Source organism: Glossina fuscipes, unplaced genomic scaffold, assembly GCF_014805625.2.
Source record: "Glossina fuscipes isolate IAEA_lab_2018 unplaced genomic scaffold, Yale_Gfus_2 147, whole genome shotgun sequence".
NCBI classification, from domain to species: Eukaryota; Metazoa; Arthropoda; class Insecta; order Diptera; family Glossinidae; genus Glossina; species Glossina fuscipes.
This window is the reverse complement of record NW_023998490.1, coordinates 1,440,934-1,462,811: the sequence shown is the minus strand read 5'-3', so window position 1 is coordinate 1,462,811 and position 21,878 is coordinate 1,440,934. Positions and strand designations below refer to the sequence as shown.

Genomic DNA, 21,878 nt, shown 5'->3' with positions numbered 1-21,878 from the left:
AAATAAAGGAAAATTTCGTCCAGTGGTCCGTTCGTAATCACCAACACAACGATAATCATAATATAGGTAATCAAGTTTGCAGATACGGAAACCAATTTCTTTATTAACGCTGATCCAAAGAACGTAGGGGTTGACACCTATTTGCTCTTCTTTGCCTTCACAAGACTTCGCGAACTAAACTAATATACCCCTGCTGGTAAGCATAAGCAATTTGTTTGATTTCTTTGATTGGCATAATCAGTAAAGTATATCGTAGTGAGGGGTAAAGTTTGTTAGACGAAATTTTTTTTTTTTGAAATCGCAACCAAGGCTAGAAAGAGACTTGGACCGAATTAAAAACAAACTCAATATGTAACTCCTTGAAGAAGGGAAACTTTGAGAGCAAGAACTATGTTTCGGATTGCTTTTGTTACCTAGGCAGACGGACAGACAGACGTATAGGGTTGCACTTAACGCCTTGTTCAAACCAGGGAAGAATATGTGTACGTCCCATCTTCTTCTGTTAAAAATGAATTTGGCGAATGCTGCAGTAGTTTCTTTCGTGGCTACAAGAAACAATTGAACGCTTGACTTCACATTACCGGATTTTAAAAAAGAGATAGAGATAGATATGGGGTTTGAGTAATTTTCATTCAATCTTTGTTCACAGTTCTCTACGGAGGATTAGGTGTACAGTCAAGTCATAGGTTGTAAGTACAGTCCATGCACATTAACCGGCCCGCAAGTTGCGGGAAAAGAGAAACATGCAGTGATATTAAATTTTTGCTTTTCACATTCCAGGCCAATCGGGGCAACGAATGTGCGTCATAACTTTTCCGACCATCCTATAATTGCTTATGTCCGAAGACAAACATCTTCAGTAGCAGAAAAAACAAAAAAAAAAAAAATATATCATAGAAATGTTGCTATTTGGGTTTCTGTGCATGTAAATAAATGCTTTTGAAAACTATTCTGCGTTTGTTTGTTTTTGTTTTAAAAATAGTATGAAAATATTTTTTTAGTTCAAATATCGTGCAAATTTCATTTTCAAATTTTTTTCCTTTTTTTTTTTTCTATTTTGCATATTATCACTTTGAACGACGTACGCAAACGTACTCGTATACTCACGTAATGCAAATAATCTTTTTTTTTATTTCAATATAAATATTTATTTATATTTATGCAGTTGTATATGCGTATGTGTGAGTTTAAACATAAACCGTGAATATGTAATTTGAAATATTATCGAAAAACAAAAAAGAAAAAAAAAAATAAAATAAAATTTAAAATTTTAACGAAACGAGTTTAACATATGAGATTACAACACTATTAAAAACGTTCTCACTCCTATGAATGTATAAAAGACACTGAATTTTTAATTTTCGCTTTTTTTTTTTAAATTTATTTGCTTCGTTTTTTCTTTTTTTTTTTCTAAAATTATGATAATCCAACCATTGGCCGGCCTTTCGAATGCTGTACGTTGTGTTTAATTTTTTTATTATAACGTTTTACTTATTTTATAATTCCTCAACGACGCTACTCGAGTGATTTTTTTTTTTTTTTTTGCAAATTCTTTTTCTTTTTTGTTTACTCACATTCTACGGTGTGGCACACTAATTACAAGTTGTGTTAACGGACGTAATAGAAAAATTCAACTAAATTATAATTGCGTCCGTAAGACTTCAAATACCTCCAATTGTTTGTTAAAACGGCCAGTCGTCGTCACAGAGTTAGATCGCTTATCTATCGTCTAGAGTGTTAGCAACATGTAGCGCAACAAGTTTTATGTTGTTTTACAATTCATTAAACTGATAGATTTTTATTTGCCTAACGTGTACATGTTTGTGTCTGTGCGTCTACACGGGCGCTTGTATATGTGTATATGTGTATTATTTCGTTAGTACAATTTGTAGTTAGTAAATATTTATTAACTGTTTTTTTCTCCCACCTACAGCTAAGATAAGTAATTTTATATACATTCAGCATCTGTTTGTTATACAATCTAGATATGCAGCATGAAGGTTAACAATTTAAGGGGCATTGTTGCTGTGATGAATATAATACGAAGAGAACTTATTATTATTATTTTTTATTTTTTTTTTTTCCACCTTTCATTACTCAGCTACTTTAATTTACTTTCACTTTCAAAGGTGGTGTCAACCTCTCAATGGACACAAATCCTAATCTATCCTAATTATTTTGCCTTAGTTTCCAGCAAACTTTTTATTTAAATTGATTTCATATCCGTCCATTTATTAATTTTCGATATATTAACCGACCGATCGAAATAAATCCTAATAAGTCTTTCAGAGGCTTTGTACAAACGTCGTGTACGCTAATGACTGCACTAACCGGAATTTGCTAGACAAACGGACCGGAACGGAACGGAAATCAACTTTAGATCTTATGTTAATCAAGAATGCAAATACTTTATTGGGGCTACGAGGCATATATATTTCTGTGGATGTTACAAGATAAAAGAAAAACGTCGTCTTTCGATGGAAGGCATTTGTGGTATAGTGTGCGTTAAGTTTGCGCGATTGTATGCAACACCTAAGCGGCTAAAGACATATGCGCTTTTTATTATTTAGAAACCATTCAGAATAGTTGCACAAATCGATTAAGGCGTACCTGTCCACCTGAAATGCAGGCGTTTATTTCTGCATTCAACAGTAGGTCGCAATTTTCAAGATACACTGTACAAAGCTGTTTGGATTACTTTATGATCGCTCTTTTATAGCGCTTTTTTTTAGAAAAATTGCTGTGAAGTGTGTTTTCAACACACTAATTACACACGTTTAATACTTTCTGTTCTGCCGTATATCGAAGTACCTCCGATGCAATTGGATTCTAAACGGTAAATTTTTTAACTGTCCAACGTGCCTTCTCTCGTAGGAATGATCCCCATCACACAATTTTCGAGCATTCCTTCTAGGATAATTTCACTAATACTGCAATCAATTTGCGTCTTGGATGCGCGCACAGAGTCTGGTTCGTGCATGGGGCTCTTAAAAATAAAAGATACATTCATTATTCATCGATTATTTATCTTATAAACAATTACGTGTAAGAAAAAAGTTGGGTCTTCAAGTTTCGAGATAAGGATATTTCTTTTCTATAAAGGTCTAGACGACGTTGGGGCGATCTCAAAGGCATGGGCGTATCCTTTCCTTATCATTCACGTGGATGAATGAATGTGTAAATTCCAGACTGTGGAGAATACGCCACTCACGAAATTCTTATTCTCGCGCCAAGAACCGAATCTGCGTCTTCGAAATGAGCCCTAGACGCCCTAACCATCAAAAGGTTAACAATTTCTTGTTCAATTTGTAAAATAAAAACTGGAAGCAAAAATCTTGAACAATTACGCTTTTAGATTATGCCATCAAATGAAAAAATGCTTAAAAGTAGTGTACAATGCAATTGAATTTCGATCACTTTCTAAAGCTTGCCTGTCCATCTAATGTTTGTCCCCTTATATCGCCATATAAATATAAAATATTATTTTGCACATACACAGAACGAAGCTGGAAGATATGATCAGATAGAGCTTACATGCAAGAATGTTCAATATTTCTGCCAAATTTGGGGGCAATAGCTTCATTTTTCCAGCCGGCATAACCATTACATCGCACGTTACGCAGAGGGGCAACAGGAAAGACGGACTTGCTTAAATCGATTAAGAATTCGATACTGATCAAAAAGATACATACTTTGCAGGGCCAATAAAAATTTCTGCTGACGGTTTCAAATGTTTTGACAAAATGAATATACCCTCCGTCCTTCGGTTATGCATACAAAAGCAATGAACTTTACTTAAATTAGACTACGGCGGTTCAAATGTTGAGCTTGCTCCCATAAAAAAATCTCATGAAAAGTAAGCTTTTGGTTTTAATAACCTTTGTACTTTGCTATGAAAATATTTAAGAGATTGGAAGGCAGGGCATCTAAAACTCGGCCTAAACGGATCATGACATTTTAAATTGCTCTTATATGTCTAATGAGGAAAATATCTCACATTATTTGTAATATATTGTTGAAGTACTTTGATTACTCTCGTGTAATACTTCCAGGTTTCGGAGCGAAAATGGTCAACACCTACTTTTCGACCTTAGTACATTTTTTCCACCATGTAATTTTGTCGAGATCTGAGCTTCAGAATAGCACCGCATTAGTAAGTGGTCAGTAAGTGGAAATTTCCACTCGGCGTTAAATTTTGTTGCCAGCAGACTACCACGTTTTGGTTCACAATTTTCTGCATAGAAGTGGACTTTCCTTTATCTACTTTCTAGTTAATTTTTTCGCCAACTTCTGAGACAAACGTGGCGAACAACATTCGATGAACATTTGTTACTGCAGTAGTTTTCATCGTTGCTCCAAATGCAGAACAACAAGCGTCTCTCCCATTAAAAGTCTCAAAACGAGTCCATAGTCGATCTACAATAATAACAAACTTATCCAAAAACAATTGCACACTGCTCTTATTATAATAAAAAGTGATTAATATTTTCTAAGGCAATCACGAAAGATTTTCTTATGATTTAAGGCTATAGTTAGAAGTTATATCTCACAGCTTTCGAGTTCTTTTCGAACACGAACTGTCTTCGATAATAATTGGTTGTTTAAAATAACCCTAAATACCGTTATTTTATTTATACTTTAACTATAACAAATTGTGATCGTATTAATAAAACAATAAGAATTTCTTAAGTAAAATTTTTAAATTTTATTTATCTACGAGCGGTTATGTAAATTTGCGTTTGCTACTATAGTAAATACACTTGTATTTATACACAAATTACACATAATTACGTCTTTTATATTTTTATTTTTTATTCATTATATATGAATATCTTAATAATTGTTTAAATCAGAGCACACAAACTAAAAAATTTTGTTTCGCTGTTTATGAAATTTCTAATAATTACTTATAATCTCCTGATTATTTTAATAACATTCGTATAGAAGCTGAATTTAATATTTTTATTTTTTCTTTTTTTTTTTTACATATAATTAATAGTTTTAATTAAGAATAATTCACAAGAGTTTTTGATAATAAATAATGCATTTTTACACCTACCATCCACTGAAATATATGCAAGGTTTTTGTTATTATTTTGGATATCGTAGCGCCTAGAAGTAGGCAACTGGAGAATTTTGGAAATGCTTTAGCTATATATTGGCCTAGAACTCGTGAAGTGATCGCATAAATAAGATAAGCAATAAATTGATTTTCGCAGTGAAGGTAAATGGTAGGCATGTGGTGTTTTCGCCGTAAGACGTCTTTGAAAAGATATATACGTTGTTTGGTATTTTTTCCATGTTTCCATAACATTTTCAAGTACTAATTAAGGATAAATATATATTTTTATTAACTGTTTACACGTTGTATGCTTACAAACTCAAGACGTGCTTTGTGAAGTGAAACTTCTTTTCTCCATCGGTAAAGCACTTTATTAGTGGACAGGACATACGAGAGGAACGAGTAAATGTAATGCGCGCTTTGTAAAACTTTCTTTATCAGCTTTAACAAAAAATTCATTAATTTATTATTTGCAAATACAGTAATTGGCACCAGAGAGAAAATCGGAACAAATATAGATGATATACAAACAAAGTCACAAGCGAAATGTTTCATGTGACAGTTTGCCTTGTCTTCACAGAGTAAAGATATTTTGAATCGTCGCTTAAGTGAATGTCTCCATTATACATATCGCTAAGCCAGAAACATATTGGATAGTGCAGCTTAGGTTTTATGAGATTTACGGAACATATCAAAATAAAATGTTCTACTGGTTGTTTTTTCAATATACTAAGGGGGTAAGCCACTGTAATAGCCTAAAGAAAAGAGATTTTTGGATCATTTTTTTGGGACAGAAGCGAAGATGGTAGAATAATAATATATTATGTGAGGAGATTGTTAGGCATGCCTTGAAGTATTAGGAAAAAAAAGGTAAGTTCATATTAGTAAGTGAGCAGGCAAAGGATTGCAACTAACAACTCAATGGTCGCGGATTCAAACCTCAAGTGTTGTCGAGTTTTCAATGCAGGCGGGCAGCCTTTAACTCCGTACTTTATAAATTTATAAATTTGTTTACAAAATTAATTGACCCAAATTTAATTTAAAAAATAGATAAATTATTGTATCTACACATTTATATCTAGAGAAATAGGTAGGGGTTTTTAAGAACATTGACTTTTGGGTAAATGACGAGTATCTAAGCGGAAAGAATCCTTTTTGATCAAAAAAAAAATGCGCTCGTTTTGGTAATAATAAATTCAATAAGTTATCGAAAAAATCCTACTGACAGTGCTTTACCCCTTCAAAACAGCAATGGAGTTGCGGTTTTTGTCGAAATATTCGTCGAAAGCATTATGTGTTACACAAAACATGTTTAGTACCCCAAGGATCATAATGGACTAAACATTTTATTCAGTTCACATGTTTTCGTTACAGTGTCTTAGATGCTCTGGCATCACAGATGCAAATGTCGCTTCGAAATGTATATTTTTTGTATGAAATCCTCTTTAAAGCGTTAGAATTAAGAAAATGAACAATTTCCCGCTACCTTTTAATGATACTAGTTTAAATGTTCCCGTATCCGTAGCACTTCTACATACGCCTCTGTTTAGATTACAACTTAAACGTTCTTAGAAAATTTTATTGAAATTTATGGCGTTTGCTTTTATTTAAATTTTACTAGTACTTTCCATTTCGAGTGTTCTAATGGTCTCTGAAGTTTCACATCCGAAGCATGTAATGGACTCGCATTTATTCAGGTTATATCCTTGTGAAAGCATAACGTTCTTCTTGTGGATTTTTTCTTTTAAATTTCATTGTACTTTTTGGTCATAGTGCTTTAAGTATTCATTTATCTTGCTGCTCAGTTATTATTTCGAGAAAGAGAGAGAGAGAGAGAGAGAGAGAGAGCCGCACCCTGTTTCTTTTTAGTCAAAATTTTGTTAATCATCTTAACATCAAAACTTGATAAAATGTAAAAATAGAAGGAATTTGTAGAATATGAATATGAGATTCGGAGAAGAAAATAAAGTGGAAGGGAGCCAGAGATAGAGAGAGGGAGAGATAAAGAGAGAGAGAGAGAGAGAGAGGAAGAGTATAGGCACTAAAATTAACATTGCCTTAGCATTTTGCACACTGGATTTCGTATTTGTTTCCAAAAATATTTTCAAGTTTGGTTCCTTTGCACCCTTAGACTTAAGTTAATCTCATCAATATCTTCTATAATAAAAAGAAATTAAAGGTTGAGCTTACATAAGAATTAAGTAAACATGTTACAAAAAGATTATTAATTCATAAAAAATTTAAGCTCCAATCTTTTAAAACTTATAATATATATAAATGTTTCTGATCAGGATCTTGTATATGTATATGTGTATAAAAATGCAAAATATGGAGGCACTCTAAATAATCTTTGGCATACAAACATACAAAATATACATACATTCATGTGTTTTTATACATTAACGCTATTGACATTCTACTTGTTGTATATGTGTGTGTATGAGAATGTTTGCACATGTATAAGAATTGGCTACAAAAAAAATAACAAAGTTTCTTTTAGTATTATTATTATTATTACTTATTATTCTTGTTCCTTTTTTTTGCTTTTTGTTTTTTTTTTTTTTTTGCTAAATCAACAAAAAAGGAAAAAACGCTTTAAATATTAAATACTTGGGCAGGCACAGATGAATAAAATTTGTTGGTTCTTTAATTAAATAAAAAAATGAAATAAAAAAACAAAATAAACTAAAACGTTAAAAATTTTTTACATTTATGTAAGTTAAAAAAATAAAAATAAAACAATTTTGAAAATTTGAAAATTTCTTAACAATTTCAAGTTTTCTTGTCTTCAATGCCAAAATTATCGCATTTAAAAATTACTTACTTAACGCACTTTACCGCTAACCGAAATCATTTCAATTCTTTTACTTGTCTGTCTTTCTTTTGTTCATTTAGTTTTCGTGTGCTGTTTTTCTGTACCTTATGATAATGTTTATTTAAAATTTTTCAATTCCATAATAATGTTTAATTGCAGTCAGAAAAGCTATCAATTTGATTGCTATCTGACTGATCTGTTTAGTGTCACCTCCGTTGGTTTTTTCTACGATATTCTCTGGTGTTTCACTTTGTGGCTTAAAAACAAAATATTGACGCACATCGCTTGGCATAATCGCACAAGAAAAATTACCGGATGATTCTTTATTGTAGTTCAAAATGGTTAAACGAGATTTATTATCGATTTCGTAGCCAACACTTACAATAGTATTGCCGTTCGTTATTGGAGATTCGTCCTTGTACCACAGGATTATATGCTGACTGTCTGCAATAAGAACGATTATATTTAAAACACATAATTCATTATAAGTAAAAAAGTTCTGCGGATAAGTCTTCGAACAGTAGTATCTCATTAACACAGTCAAGAGTCGAATAGGCGAAGTGAATGTCGTTATATTGTATACCGCTCTTAGTTAAGTGTAAATTAAGTGTGTGCGGATGTATGTAAAACGCTATACTACTTAAGTTAGGCCGACATTCTACTATACCGATCGATTTAGATCCATTTCATGCATCGATTTAAGTTTGTCCGTCGGTCCGGCCATATTTTTTGGAATTGTTCTTGAAAGATTCATTTCCTAAATCTGTCTGTCTATGTTATATATTTTTAAGATATTTTGATCAAATTTTGTATAGTAGCGTAGTATAATCCAACGATAAATTTTGTTGTAAATACATTGTAAGTACACTGACTAGACTACTTTCACGACGCTTCCTGAAAAATTCTTAAGAAATATTTGGACGGTATGAACCGATTTTATGAACCCCCTTCCAACCTACTTCCTACTGCTACAATTAAATCTTTAAAAGGCGAAAATGTTTAATTTCTGGTACTTTATTATAAAAATTTTTTGACATATAAATCCCCTTTAGTACTTCGTGACGAAAGTAGCTAAAGACTAATAAGGTCTTCGACAAGAACATAAAATTTGGACCATATCAGTTCACGGTTTGGATCCTGCATTAGGATCCCAAGGAGAAGTGGGGTCTTACATTGGAGCAATGTACAATTTTGGATGTTTCAGCACCAAAAAAAAAAAAATAATAATAATAAACAATTGTTTTAGACGAAGTTGTATAGGGTGTTTAACAGTCCGGGCGTCAATAATGTTTTATTATAGTTTTTAACTATAATTTCCCGGATTGATTCTATATAGAGTGTTGATTCCGTTCAGATTGTCGACTATATAACCGCGCAGCAGACATTTAAATCGATATCTTCTCATATCATTTGTCGTCATATTCTCATTGTTTATTGCGAGAAATTTCTATCTGCTTCACTCTCTAAATTATTCAATCGCATTTCTCGGTAATAAATTTGAAATCAATATTGTCCGCAGCCGGGAGACACAATTTGAAATTGTCACTTTTCCCAATATAACTTCGATCCTTTGTAAGAGATTTCAATTCAAAGTCTTCTAGAACTGAGGCAGCGTCTTAAAAATGATCACTTTCAGAAGAAAGCAAAATTCTTTTATAAATGATACTAAAAATGAATTTGTTGTCTCTGCGAAGCTTTTAGCTAAACTGATAAAACGAATTCCTCGACAAGGTGCAGTACAAGTTTTCGCAAGTCTGCACTTCTTTCTAAACGGTCCTACTTTTCTTTTGGCGTTTAATGCTTATGTTTGACGATTAAAAGAAAGTGAGGCATAAAAGCATATCATGCAACTATTAATGAAAAGTTTAGCATTGAAAAATCCCGGCACTTATTTGACAAGGCCCCAAAATTATATTCGGAAAACGTTGATAGTTCGTTTCCTTTACGTTAGTGTACGTTATCCAACCCGCCAAACTATTAAAATTGTACATCTTTAGATACGCCGTGGCTTACAGAATCGCATTCGCCTAGCTTTACTGCTGTCTGTAGTAAATTTCTTTAATGTCTTTAGACCTCCTGAGCTTGTCTGGATTAAATTAATTCAAGTTTATTGCATTTTTTTTGTTTTTTTTTTATATCTTTACCATTAAAATTTTTGGGTAAGCAAGCAAGGGTAACATTATCCTCTCCGGTTAGATAGACGGTCTTCACATTGTGCTCAAAATACGGAATAATTGTTGATTTTGGCGTTTTCACGCCGCTCGACGTATCATCGTCATCGTCGTAATCGAAATCAACGGATTGTTTGCTATCGGTGACAACGGATAGCGGTTTCGGTGAATTGCCTTTTTTATCATCTGCAGCCTCAATTCCTGGAATGATATTTGAATGGAAAGACAACCAACTGAATAATAAATAAACAAACAAACAAACAAACAAACAAACAAACAATAGAAATTTGCATAATTGAAAAAAAAGAAGCGAAATATTTGAAATACGATAGTCATGCATGAATGAGTCCCATATCAACACATACGCGTACATGTAGTTTTTATGCAAGTGTAGTACATTATTAGAAAATCTAGTACCGTAGATTAATTAATATGTTGCTGATGGCATAAGTTGGGTGATGGTGTCGTTGCTGCTATTATTATTCGCTATTCTAAGCATTCTAATGAATAACTTTTTTCTTGTCTTTTTTTTTTTTTTTTGTTTGTTTCTATAAATGCTTTAGCAAATATCGTACATCAGGGGTTCCCAAACATACGGTTACCTTAGTGTACTAGTTCTTTAAAAATGTTAAGTTTCTTTAAGCCCTTATTATCCTTTTCATCATAGCAATAATAGCTCCAAGTCCTATACTTATACCGATCAATGATATCAATGATAATTTTTCGAATATTGCAAAAATCAATGTAGTTGTGTGACATTCTCGGAAACAATGCTCTCCAATGGTACAAAAGTTATTCAGATATGTGCGCTTATAAGCATATTTCTATGTAAATTTTATGCTTAAAATATGCCAAACGTGCGCGCATAAACACACACACACATATATATATATTTCTATTGCTTTCCTCTTTCTTTTTTTTTGTTTCATTCATACTCGCGAATGTCGAAATTTTATCATTCCTAATGCGTTGTATTTATGGGCCTGTTTGTCTCTTTATTTTGTCGGCCTATGCTTGTTTGTTTCCATCTACATAGCCACACATCCATATGCACACACACACGTGCGGTTGAATACGATGATGTCAGAATGTAGTTTTCCAATATTTAAAAATTTTTTGTGCTCCTGCTGTTGTTATTGTTTTTGGTGTTGCATGTTTTTTTTTTTTTTTCGTGCTAAACATTTACATTTAGTCACGTTCAAAATATGATATTTTAACGGAATGGAAGGGGGGAAAAGACCAAAAGGATTATATACGACTTTAAGTGACTCCATCGTGTTCACCGTTATCTTTAGTTGTTCGAAAATAATTAACGATGTGGATTTTAGTATTCGAAAATGTTGACTCAGACAAATTTAATGCTCTTTGCAAAACAGAGCACAGTTCAGTTCAGCGCAAAATCGTGCACGTACAACTTTGTCGGAAGCCAACGTCAGCGCCAACGACAAATTGAGCATTACAGGCAATCGGTAATGTTGAAATAAAAATGCGATACTTTTATTCTTGAAAAGATCTTCGGGCTGTCTATCTGTCCGTCGGGCTTCTTAGAGCGATATATAAACTTGAAAGGCATTTTGTTAATTATGGAAATGCCATTGAAGCTTAACTGGCGTGTACGCAATTCTAGATTGCTATACTTAAGGCGTAGTTATTGCTACCAATTCAACAAATCTGTGGTTATACACATCACGGAAGAAAAGGATATCCTAGATTTGTTTGTTCGCTTGTGTAACATATAAAAATGCAGATTTGAAGTTCCATTTCTTTCTGAATTTACCCGTTTGCTCATCTGTCTGTTCATCCATCTGTCCGTTTGTCCATCTATTTCTTTGTACATAGCTATGTCCATCTGTCCCTTTGGCCATCTATTCGTTTATCTGTCTGGCCACTTGTTCTATCTATCTACTTGCTTGTCATTTGTTAAATCTTGTTCATGAGGGTCTTAACTTGTCTTTCTACCCATCCGTCGCATTGTGCTCACGAAAAATAGAAAATTGAAACAGAAAACCCAATTGAGGACCATAGATTATTTCTTCAAACTATCATGATCCGTTTACAACCACGTCCACAACAGATCAAAAATTGTAACTTTTTACCTGTAAAATACATTAGTTTAAATATGGAGTGTGAAGAGTTACAACAAATATTTCTTGATCAGCATCAAATCAAATTCTGAACCGATTTAACCACGTCTATTTCTCCTCTGTCCACTTGCCCATCTGTGTAATTGTAAACATATTATTGGCCGCAAAAATTTATCGCCCTCAAATTTGACAAAAACATTGGAAATTCTTGGACGCCTGTAGTACCACGTAAACTGAGAACGTATCTGTTATTCACAAGGAATAAAAAATTGATTTCTTGCTCTCTACTCATCAACAGGAGATAAATGCAAAAAAATTCGAACGCATATTTCATAGGAGATGTTGCAGTACTGGTACAGTAGTGGTACAAATTGAGTTCACTACCTTTATAACAAGCAGAAGGAGCTTCAAAACTTCTGTAAAGTATAAAAATTCTTGGCCAGTTTCAAATACGGAATGCACCTAAGCATATCCATCTGCTTGTTTGCCTATCCGTCTGTCCGTCCAACCTTCTAATATCTGCGATATTTGCCCGTTCGCAAAAATGAAGATGTCGCCTAATGCGACAATATTGAAAAAATATGCGAAAATATTTGAAAATGATCCAGGCCGGTCGAAAGACAAAAGCACAATAGCCACATGTCTTTGCAACAAAATTTGCGAACACCTTTGCTTTTAGTGTTTTTTCTAGTTACTAGTAAAATGCACCACGTAGACCATCTATATTTCCAAAATTATTTTTTTCCCATTTTTACTCGGTGATGGGTAACAAAGAGTCGGTCGTGACCCTATACAATTATCGTACTAGTTATTATAATTAATTTAGGCCAAACAAATAAATTTTGGGAGTAAAAAATTTGGATAAACACAAGCAGTAAAAAAATTATTTTTGAAAAACTTTTAAAAATGGCTGCACCGCAGCTGTGACACTCGTACGTTAATTCGTGCAAATACGGATCTAAAAAAAAAAAAAAAATCATACGCACATAGCAAAGTGCGCAGAGATTTTTGTAAAATTTTGACTTTTTTGTGATTGTCCACTATTTAAATACCAAAGGTTAATCATCCAAGCAAAGAAAGAAAATATTTTTATAAATAAATAATGTTTACACATACTTGTCAGAATAATTGGATGGCGGACAAGTCCAATCATTTGTTCTCACACAAAGTGCTAATATTCTATCTAATTTTTTCCCTTGAGAACCTTTATGGTAAAAGATGCAGCCGTTGTCGCCAATACCGAACACAAAGTCTTACATGTTTCATGCTTCACCTCCCACGGAAGGGTAAAGAAAATGCCGGGAAATACATAATTCAATAGGCGAACTCATAAAAATAAATTTTTATTCTTGGTAGATGCATTGACATCAGCCTTCGGACCGCTAGCCATTCAACTGTAATTGCCATAAGACACAACAGTAGCAGAAAAGTTAGAAATCAGCAAATAAAATATCGGTTGTCAGTCCCCAGTTTGAAAATCGACATAAGATAATCTATATATAATCAAATAAAATGGATAACACTTGCCGTTGATTTTATCGTAAGCTTTTTAATTAGAAACCTCCTGATACTTTTTTGTCAACATGTTTAAGGTATATGTATCGCGATTATTCTTGGTCGACAGATGGATAAATACATGAGCGGTTTCTTTAACACTAAACTTGGGATACAAATAAAGTCACTTTTATACCCATCAACGGAGGGCGGCGACACATTCATTTTGTGAAGAAACCCGGAATAGAGCTTCAGACTCCACGTGACCCCAAAGTGTGCATAGTCTTGATCGGGGTCGAATTCTGAATGGATTTAAACATGTCTGTCCGTTCGCTCGTGCAACGTAGATATTCTTCTGCCCGCAAAAAAAAACTATCGGAAAAAACATTGAAAGTTCTTGAAAATAAGCCGAGTCGGCCGATGGGCGCACATACAAGGCGACGTAAATTGAGAACAAATCCGTTTTCAAAAGCGAAAAAAAAAAGATGGGCTTTCAGCTCATTACTCAAAAGCTACAGCAGATAAAGCTGTAAAAATGTCCACTTATATTCTGTGGGCAGTTCTGTAGTGTTTGTACAAAAATGGAAAGAATCGGTCATGCGCAGGCAATAAATATTCTGCTGTTTCAAAATATTATTATTTTGTAAAACCTTCCACCTCAGCACACCACAAAATATACACATTATATCCTCACGCAGCGTCAAATTCGGAATCCGACTGTCCGCTCCAGTTGTTCGTCTGTTCATCTCTCCGCCCGCCTATCTATGTACATAATATCTGTACTAACTACGCATAAACTGCAGCAGCCACACGATAAAGATTTCAACGTATATTCTACGAAAAATGTAAGAAACCAGTTACGCCCACTCAATTTTATAGAGCATGGAAATTTAATTTAACCGATAGAGGCAGTGGGTATGAAAAGATTCGGCCGCAACCAAATGCAATTGTGTTGCTTAACAGTATCAATTTTCTATTTACAATCAATCTATGCAAAGAGTAAAAGGGAAACCCATTGTTCCTCAAAAAGCATAACAAAGTGTATAGGAAATAATTGAAAAAACCACCAACGAGTACAGTCACCAGTTTATGTGAATATTAATAAATGATTATGAGATTCAATTAATCAAAAAAATAAATAAATAAAAACTTTTGTTTTCTTTATCTTTCGCTTATATTCGATCGTTCGGTATTCAGACGGTTCGAAAATTTATGTAAATAAAAATTCACACACATACATATGTTTATGGGCGCGCATATTTTATGTTAACATTTGCTTCAAATCTTCAAAACTTGTGGGAAAAATTTAAATATTGATTTTTCTCTTTTTACTTTCAAGGATGAAAGCTGGTGAAAGGCTTTTGTTTTGATGTTAAATCAAGCGCAGGCCTGTTTTTTTTTTTCATTCAAGTATTTGTTGGTTATCTTTTTGTTAAATTTCCTTTCAAAAAATGACGTCTTTGTTGAAAGCCAGTCAAAATTTGTCAATAGATTTAGAATAGTTGAGCAGGTAGGCAGGTTAAAATCGCCTCACAAGCTGATATAGGATCAGACTCTCAAACTAGTGGGTAAGCATCGCTGTTAAGAAGGTAGTATTCGCGGGTTCACATCTCCATGCAATAGAACTTACTTTGGTAGCAGCTATAGTGAGCATTCACACGGTGTCTTTCCCTTTCCTCTTTTCTTGTTTCTGGCCGTTACCGTGTTACACGTAAAAGGCGATATCCCCGGTCATCAAAAAAAAAAAGACAGTTGAATATCTTCCTACAAGCAGCTTGAACCCTTACCAAATTCTAAGAATTATTAAGAATTATTTAAATTATTTAAACGAATCGAGTTTCTATTAAAGGGTCGGTCTTCACATTTTCTTTTCTGCATTTGCTGTTGTGGAGACATTTTCAACGCGTCTACTCTTATTTTCAAGCGAGGTTAGCATGTCGCAACTTTTCCTACCTAAACTATAACATGTGAACACGGGGACGAAAAGACTTACAATGACTTCATCGGATCAATATTTCACAGTTTTAAGAATTTATGAAATTTCTAAAGAATTCCTCTTACAAACACATTTACAAACGTAAAGATAAAATGAGTTTACTTCCCTATATAGTTAGTGCGCTATAGGAAGCTTAAGTTGAAAAGAACAATTTCAGCAGCATTAACACAGCACAGCACAATGGCATGTAAATAGCTAAGCAGAGAATAGCTTGCAATGTTATCTTCATCGTGGAAAATTCAGCACAAAACTTATTATGTGCACAGCGTCGAAAATTCTTTTCACCTTTGTTTCGTTCAAGGTCAGATGAAATCCATATTTTTTCTAGGTTACATCTTTTATATTCCACACATAATAAATTGTAAGAACGAGAGAGACAATATCGGCAGCAGAATTTACCTCTCTGTCTGTTGCAAGCTTATGGAATGCGAGTTATGAGCACAAATCCCGAAGTTAGGTGGAAATGGGATTAATCTCAAAGACTTCACATAAAATATAACAAATCATTAAAGTTAATTTTTGGTATGGATTAGGACTTGCGCCACCAAATTTCATAAGAAATGTATGGAATACACGATATGTCCATTTAGGAAAATTTGGTTATTGATTAGATTTGTTGGGAAAGCTGAGGTCTTTACCTAAAGTTCGGTGAAAGGGAACGAGTTTGATTTTGCACGAATTGGACTGCAGTAAAATCAGAGAAAGTGCGATTTTTTTCCAGTTTTAGAAATTCATTATATTACATAATTTCTTTCCCATGGCCTCGTGTCACTTGCTATCCCCGTTTGGCCATAGTTTATGTTTTGCAGAAATGGAAAAACATTTCAACGAAAACTTGGTGATTATCGGTAAAAGCCATACACAAGTTTAAGGAAGTGTCACATATTTCTATTCATACAAGTACTGCTGCAAGCCATCGAGATTTTCAAACAAGAAAAAAATATTAACTTTTACTCAATGAAAGCAAGAGAAGTTTAGGCAGGCAATCTCTGCAATCTTGCGGAAAGTCTCTCACTTCGCGCATATTACAAAAATGTACACTATTTCGGATTTATGTTACCCTTGCGAAATAAACATGTCAACCAAGACTCAGTGAATAATAACAGCGAAGCAAATCTTCCAAATGTTTGAATAAAATTAGCCTGCAATCTGGATTGCGGTCTTCATAATCTTTCAGTGGCTGATAGGTCAATAAGCTTGGAAGAGTCCCCAATCCTTTATATACACACATAAGTCCGGAGATTGGGGAATATTCAACATTTTGATAGACCTCGCGGTCATTTAAATATGTCGTTTACAGGCTGCCCTCAGGAAATGGGCAGAATACGCTGACAGCGAGACCAATAATTTTGGGAAAACCTAATGACATGCTTTGTTTAGTTGAGATTTGGTCGAAAGAATTGACAGAGTCGTTTCTCCGTCCATCCGCGTAACTTCAGCCGACCAATTTAACGCATTTTCTCGAATAACAGAATTAGCTTAGTAAGTGGTGTAGAATCTAGAAAAATCTATCGTTTTTATTAACGTCAATTACAATTAATTCAAAACAAAAGAATATCAACAAAAAACAAAACAAATTCGTTTCTTAAGACAAAAACTTAAAAAAAAGATTTCATATAAAAATAAGCAGTAAACAAAATGTCTTTACATTTTCTATTGTAGATAGTTTTAAGAATGTAAAGTTACGGTTTTCGTAGCAAGTTCAACTTGAGCTGCAACTAAACTCATCATTTTTCGTAATGAATAATGAAGAAGTGGTGTGTGTTTAAAAGAAACAAAAATAAACACAAAAAATGGGAAACATATGAAAAGAACCAAAAGAAGAAAAATGAAAAGGAAGTAAATCTTTCATTCATTACCTTCCAGAAGCAAGGAAGGTGACTATAAAAGACTTCCTATCAACTTCCTATCGTCTTAGTATTAGTAATCACTATTTGCGTCTAGTCTTTGTGGACAGGCCTAAGACGTGCGCCGAAGATTCCTTTTCTGCAGCAGAGGTTTCCTCCTGGTCTTCTCTAATATTTGTAGCCATCTCTTGAGATAGTCGATTATTTTCTTTTGTTTTCTTTGCATTAGTTCCAGAATTTTTAATATTTTTGCCTTTCTTCCCTGCCACTTTGACTTTGTCAGCATCATTCAATGGAATTCCATTTTCCACGAGAAATATAGTATGCTGAGCACCACCAGAAGCTTTAAGTATTCGCTTACCGTCAGTTTGCTTACTTTCAATTAAAGTAGGCTCGAGCGCGTCTTCGTCCGATCCAGTTCCCAACTGATGAGTGGAACCCATGCCCCACGCATATAATCCGCCATCACTGGTCAATGCAAATGATTGCGCATCGCCGCAGGAAATATGAACAATGTCTTGTTGTGCCAAAACCGATATGGTTGTCAACTCGGTAGCATCCGCGTTAGCAGGCCCTAAACCCAAACGACCGTATTCTTTACGACCTACAACCTGCACGATACCGTCATCCCTCAATAGCAAAGTATGATGTTGGCCACCAGCTATTTGTGAAACCTGATCCCAATTAATGCTTATCGGACAGCTAACGGGCGATATGTCTTCAGGGCACGCTAGCTGTTTGTAATTATTTAAGCCGAAAGCCCACATATTACCAGTCTCCGATTCTTTAAGAAAAGTGCAATATGAAGTCGCCCAAATGGCTTCTATAGGCTTAGCACCTCTTTTCTTTATTACAACTTGCTTAGGACTCAGTAGTTCTACTTTACCACGCCTTCCTTGTCCTGAAGCGCTTCTTAGAGACACTCGACCCAACTGGCCTTGTTCTCCACAACCCACCGTATATACCGTTCCCGTGCAACTCAATATCACCAAGTGATTCGCGCCGGAGGCAACATCACAGCAACGTATTCCCGGTAAAATGTCAATAGGCGAACGCTGAATCCCTTCCAATGTTAGGCCCATATTGCCGTGGGAGTCGCGAAATGAACCCCAGGCATATGCCCGTCCATCTTCTAGCAAGCAAGCGGAATGCGAATCACCCGCGGAGATTTTTAGAACTTTGTCTGGTAAATCAACTTTTTGCGGTACAAATTCTGAACCGTCCTCATTGCTATCACGACCTAAAGCACCTAAAGGAAGAGGAGTTGTTTTTAAAATAATTAAGGCTGAATTCATTACGCTTGCTAAATGAGCGAATTTCGAATTTCACAACGTTAGAGAGTAAGTAAATGAGATAGGAAGAAAAAGAAGGAAAAGACGAGAAAAGCAAAAAAAAAACAATCACCCTCATCATTGCAACCAAATGAGTATACATGACCCTCTTCTGTCAGTAGGAGATTATGCATAGCGCCAGCTGTGATGTCGACCACATCTTTCACAATTTCAATTAAAGCAGGAAGCTTCCTTTCGAATTTGGATTCATCGTCTCCCAAACCCAATTGTCCCATATCTCCCTGACCGCATACCAATACCCGTCCCGGCACATGTGATCTCACGGGCAATGGCAATGCAAAAACCTCCCCGCGCTTCACTTTAGGCTTAGGTCCGTTCCTTTGGCTGCCATTATTATTTGCGGCTCTCTTCCTTTTCATAAATTCGCGTGGCATTTCTACGTATATATATATATCAACAATATTTCCAAGCGGCTCGGACTTATGCAAAAGCAGCACTTTTCTTGTGAAAACTTAAGGCACTTAAGGTAGAAGATCTAGAACAATAACTAATGAACTAATTTTTAACCAATTTTCTTGAAGAATTTTGAATATCACAAATAATTTTTTTTGATTCTTGTTTTTTCAAGCGCGGGAGAATATAGAATAAAAGAGAATGCCGGTAACTTGAAAGTTTATCTTTTGCATAGGATTGCCAAGTCAAATTGAAAATCGAAGGCCCAGGTTAATAACATACAGATGATAAAATTTGTATTTCATGCTAATAATTTCGTGCGGTGCGATTGCATTAATAAACTTTTCTTTTTTCTTTTTAATGCCTTATGCACTTCCGAAGTTGTTGTTAGTTGAAAAGTAACCTATTGAAGCGTACGAAGCAATTCGACATATGCAAGAGGCATTTTCGAAATATTAAAGTTATCGAAAAGAATATTATGAATATAATAAGACTATTACTATTGCACATGTGCATAAGCACATACACACGAATGCATACGCTTGAGTTAATTAAAAAGGTGGAGGGAGACGCTCTTTTCTACATTCTTTTCCTATTTCTTCGTTTCTGGGTCATATCAAATTTATGGGATTTGTTTCGCAATATCGTGCGATGATGGTAATGCACGGATGTATACAAGCACACACATGCAGCGGAAAAGAACAGATACGCTTGAAAGCACGAAGCACATAAAGGGAAAAACTCCCCCTTTTTCTGTTCAATGATATGTAAAAATTATGTTTAGATATGTATATCCCAAGGGAGTTGAGGTTTTGCTCATTTGTTGTTTATTTTTCTTCCATTTACTTATTTATGGTTAATAATGCCGTTAATATTTTTGTTTAACTTATAATTTTTATTATCCATCGCTCAAGGACAAAGGTGTCATTGTGTTCGTTAAATGCACTAAACCCCCACCCATACCACGTTTACAACGTATATTGCATATAATAATATACGTAATAACTTTCCTTTATGCTAAGTCGCTATACAGAACTTCCAGATCCATGTACAAGCAAGAGGATTGTGGATACAATAATATAAACAGCGAAAATGGGAAAATGGGGAGAAATAGAAAAAATGTAGTGATAGTGGGGAAACGAGCGATAGGAGAGAATGGGCGAATGGAAGGAAACGGAAGAATGTGGAGGAACAGGAAATAGAAAAAAGGTGTAACATCTCGTTGAGAGTATTAGTATGAACGCGTTCTAAGGCCTTTTCAAAGTACCGGCTTTCGGCTCTTCAGAATCGTAATTTTTGAAAATAATAAAAGACTTTCCTCTAATCACACTTAGTCGTAAGCAATTATCGTTCTGGAAGGTATCCCGAATTGGTTTGGATATGCCCCTCGTATTTGTACCGTTGGGTATGGGTGACATTTTCAATATACATATATATAGATGTATATGTCTGCTTTGCAATTATAAATAAATTTTACAAAAAAGTTTGAAACGCCCATAAAAAAATTGTTTCAATATGTTCCACATCAAGCAGCGAGGTTGTAGTCCTAAGGGAAAGTGGTCCCAAGTGGAACCCACTCACGACGATCAAAAGCTCTTAAGATAGGAGAAATGCAAAATATTCGTCTAAAGACAAACTGTAACATTTTTTAGTTACAAAATGAAAAATGTAATTTTTTTTTGTTGAATTTAAAAGAAAGTGGTGTTGAAATCTCTCTTCAATTGCTCTCACCTATTATGTCTGGTGTTGAAATTAACACAAAAATTAAATTTAATAAAAGTGCACAAAATTGGTTTAAATGCAACATTGTTATCCTCCTTTTTATTGTTGCTTATTTTCTAGGAGTTTCTTGTTTTTTTTATTTATTTATTTTTTTATATTAAAGACAGAAAGCAAAATTTCGTGGCTTTTACTTTGCACTCGAAAACATAAACATAAGCACACTTAGACGTCTCTTTTATTTTTATATATATATAGTTTCAGTTAATATTTTTCGTCTTGCTATATGTCATATATACTATACGCATATATATGTTTTTAAATATCTATATATGTGCACATGTATGAGCAAATCTTATTTAACGTTTGATGTAAATCGACCGCTTTGGACTTGACATAAATAAAAACTGATGTCTGGTAAAGCATTTGACTTTCCATGGAGGCCCAAACAAACAATCGAGTATAAAGCCAGCCAGAGTCAGTCAGCCAGTTGTATATTTGTGTGTGCGTGTGCGCTTATGTGTATGCGCAAGTGTACATATATATATATATATATATATATGTATATATATATATATATGCATGTATTTTAACAAAGCGTTCAGTAATAGTGGCGGTTTGTTTATACACAGATATATATATATATAAGTATATACAAGACGTACATAATGTATGTATTCATCGTTTAGTTTACATATCTAAACATATAGATATATATATATAGAGAGAGATTTTTATACAAGAGGGTTCTTTCCGGTTGTCGTGGCATTCAAAATTCAAAAAAATAAAGCTGCAGGTGTGTGCGTGTATGTTTGCCTATATTTAATGCCTTTTGGCTTACTTCCATCTGGGGTTAGTTTTTAGTTTTAGTTTTTCTTAACTTTAGGCGAAAGGAAAAAAGCACTTAAATACGCTACATTAATGCGCTCATAGAGAGAAGAACAA

At 34.2% G+C, this 21,878-nt stretch overlaps 2 protein-coding genes across 3 annotated transcripts; both read right to left on the bottom strand.

The window, feature by feature from the left end:
* Positions 1 to 7,770: 7,770 nt before the first annotated feature.
* LOC119641255 lies at positions 7,771 to 21,339 on the bottom strand. Its single transcript, XM_038039834.1, has 3 exons — positions 20,946 to 21,339; positions 10,022 to 10,249; positions 7,771 to 8,321 (listed from the first exon to the last, which is right to left on the bottom strand). Exons 1-3 carry the CDS (start codon positions 21,019 to 21,021, stop codon positions 7,999 to 8,001), a joined length of 627 nt encoding a protein of 208 aa, XP_037895762.1. The 5' UTR covers positions 21,022 to 21,339; the 3' UTR covers positions 7,771 to 7,998.
* Positions 17,106 to 19,392, bottom strand: LOC119641254 (regulator of chromosome condensation-like). 2 transcript variants are annotated; one of them, XM_038039832.1, is made up of 2 exons: positions 18,874 to 19,392; positions 17,106 to 18,718 (listed from the first exon to the last, which is right to left on the bottom strand). In XM_038039832.1, the coding sequence occupies exons 1-2, from the start codon at positions 19,193 to 19,195 to the stop codon at positions 17,553 to 17,555; spliced, it is 1,488 nt and encodes a 495-aa protein (XP_037895760.1). In that variant the 5' UTR covers positions 19,196 to 19,392; the 3' UTR covers positions 17,106 to 17,552. The 2 variants fall into 2 exon arrangements, with proteins under 2 accessions (XP_037895760.1, XP_037895761.1); XM_038039833.1 differs by having other exon boundaries at positions 17,106 to 18,709.
* Positions 21,340 to 21,878: the final 539 nt, after the last annotated feature.

Coding starts and splice junctions, on each gene's coding strand:
- LOC119641254 (XM_038039832.1), bottom strand. CDS start 19,195: ATGCCACGCGAATTTATGAAAAGGAAGAGAGCCGCAAATAATAATGGC. Junction 18,719..18,873: donor ATTTGGTTGCAATGATGAGG/GTGATTGTTTTT, acceptor CTCTTCCTTTAG/GTGCTTTAGGTCGTGATAGC.
- LOC119641255 (XM_038039834.1), bottom strand. CDS start 21,021: ATGTTGCATTTAAACCAATTTTGTGCACTTTTATTAAATTTAATTTTT. Junction 10,250..20,945: donor TTCAACACCAGACATAATAG/GTGAGAGCAATT, acceptor ATATCATTCCAG/GAATTGAGGCTGCAGATGAT. Junction 8,322..10,021: donor CTTACCCAAAAATTTTAATG/GTAAAGATATAA, acceptor TTCTTATTGCAG/ACAGTCAGCATATAATCCTG.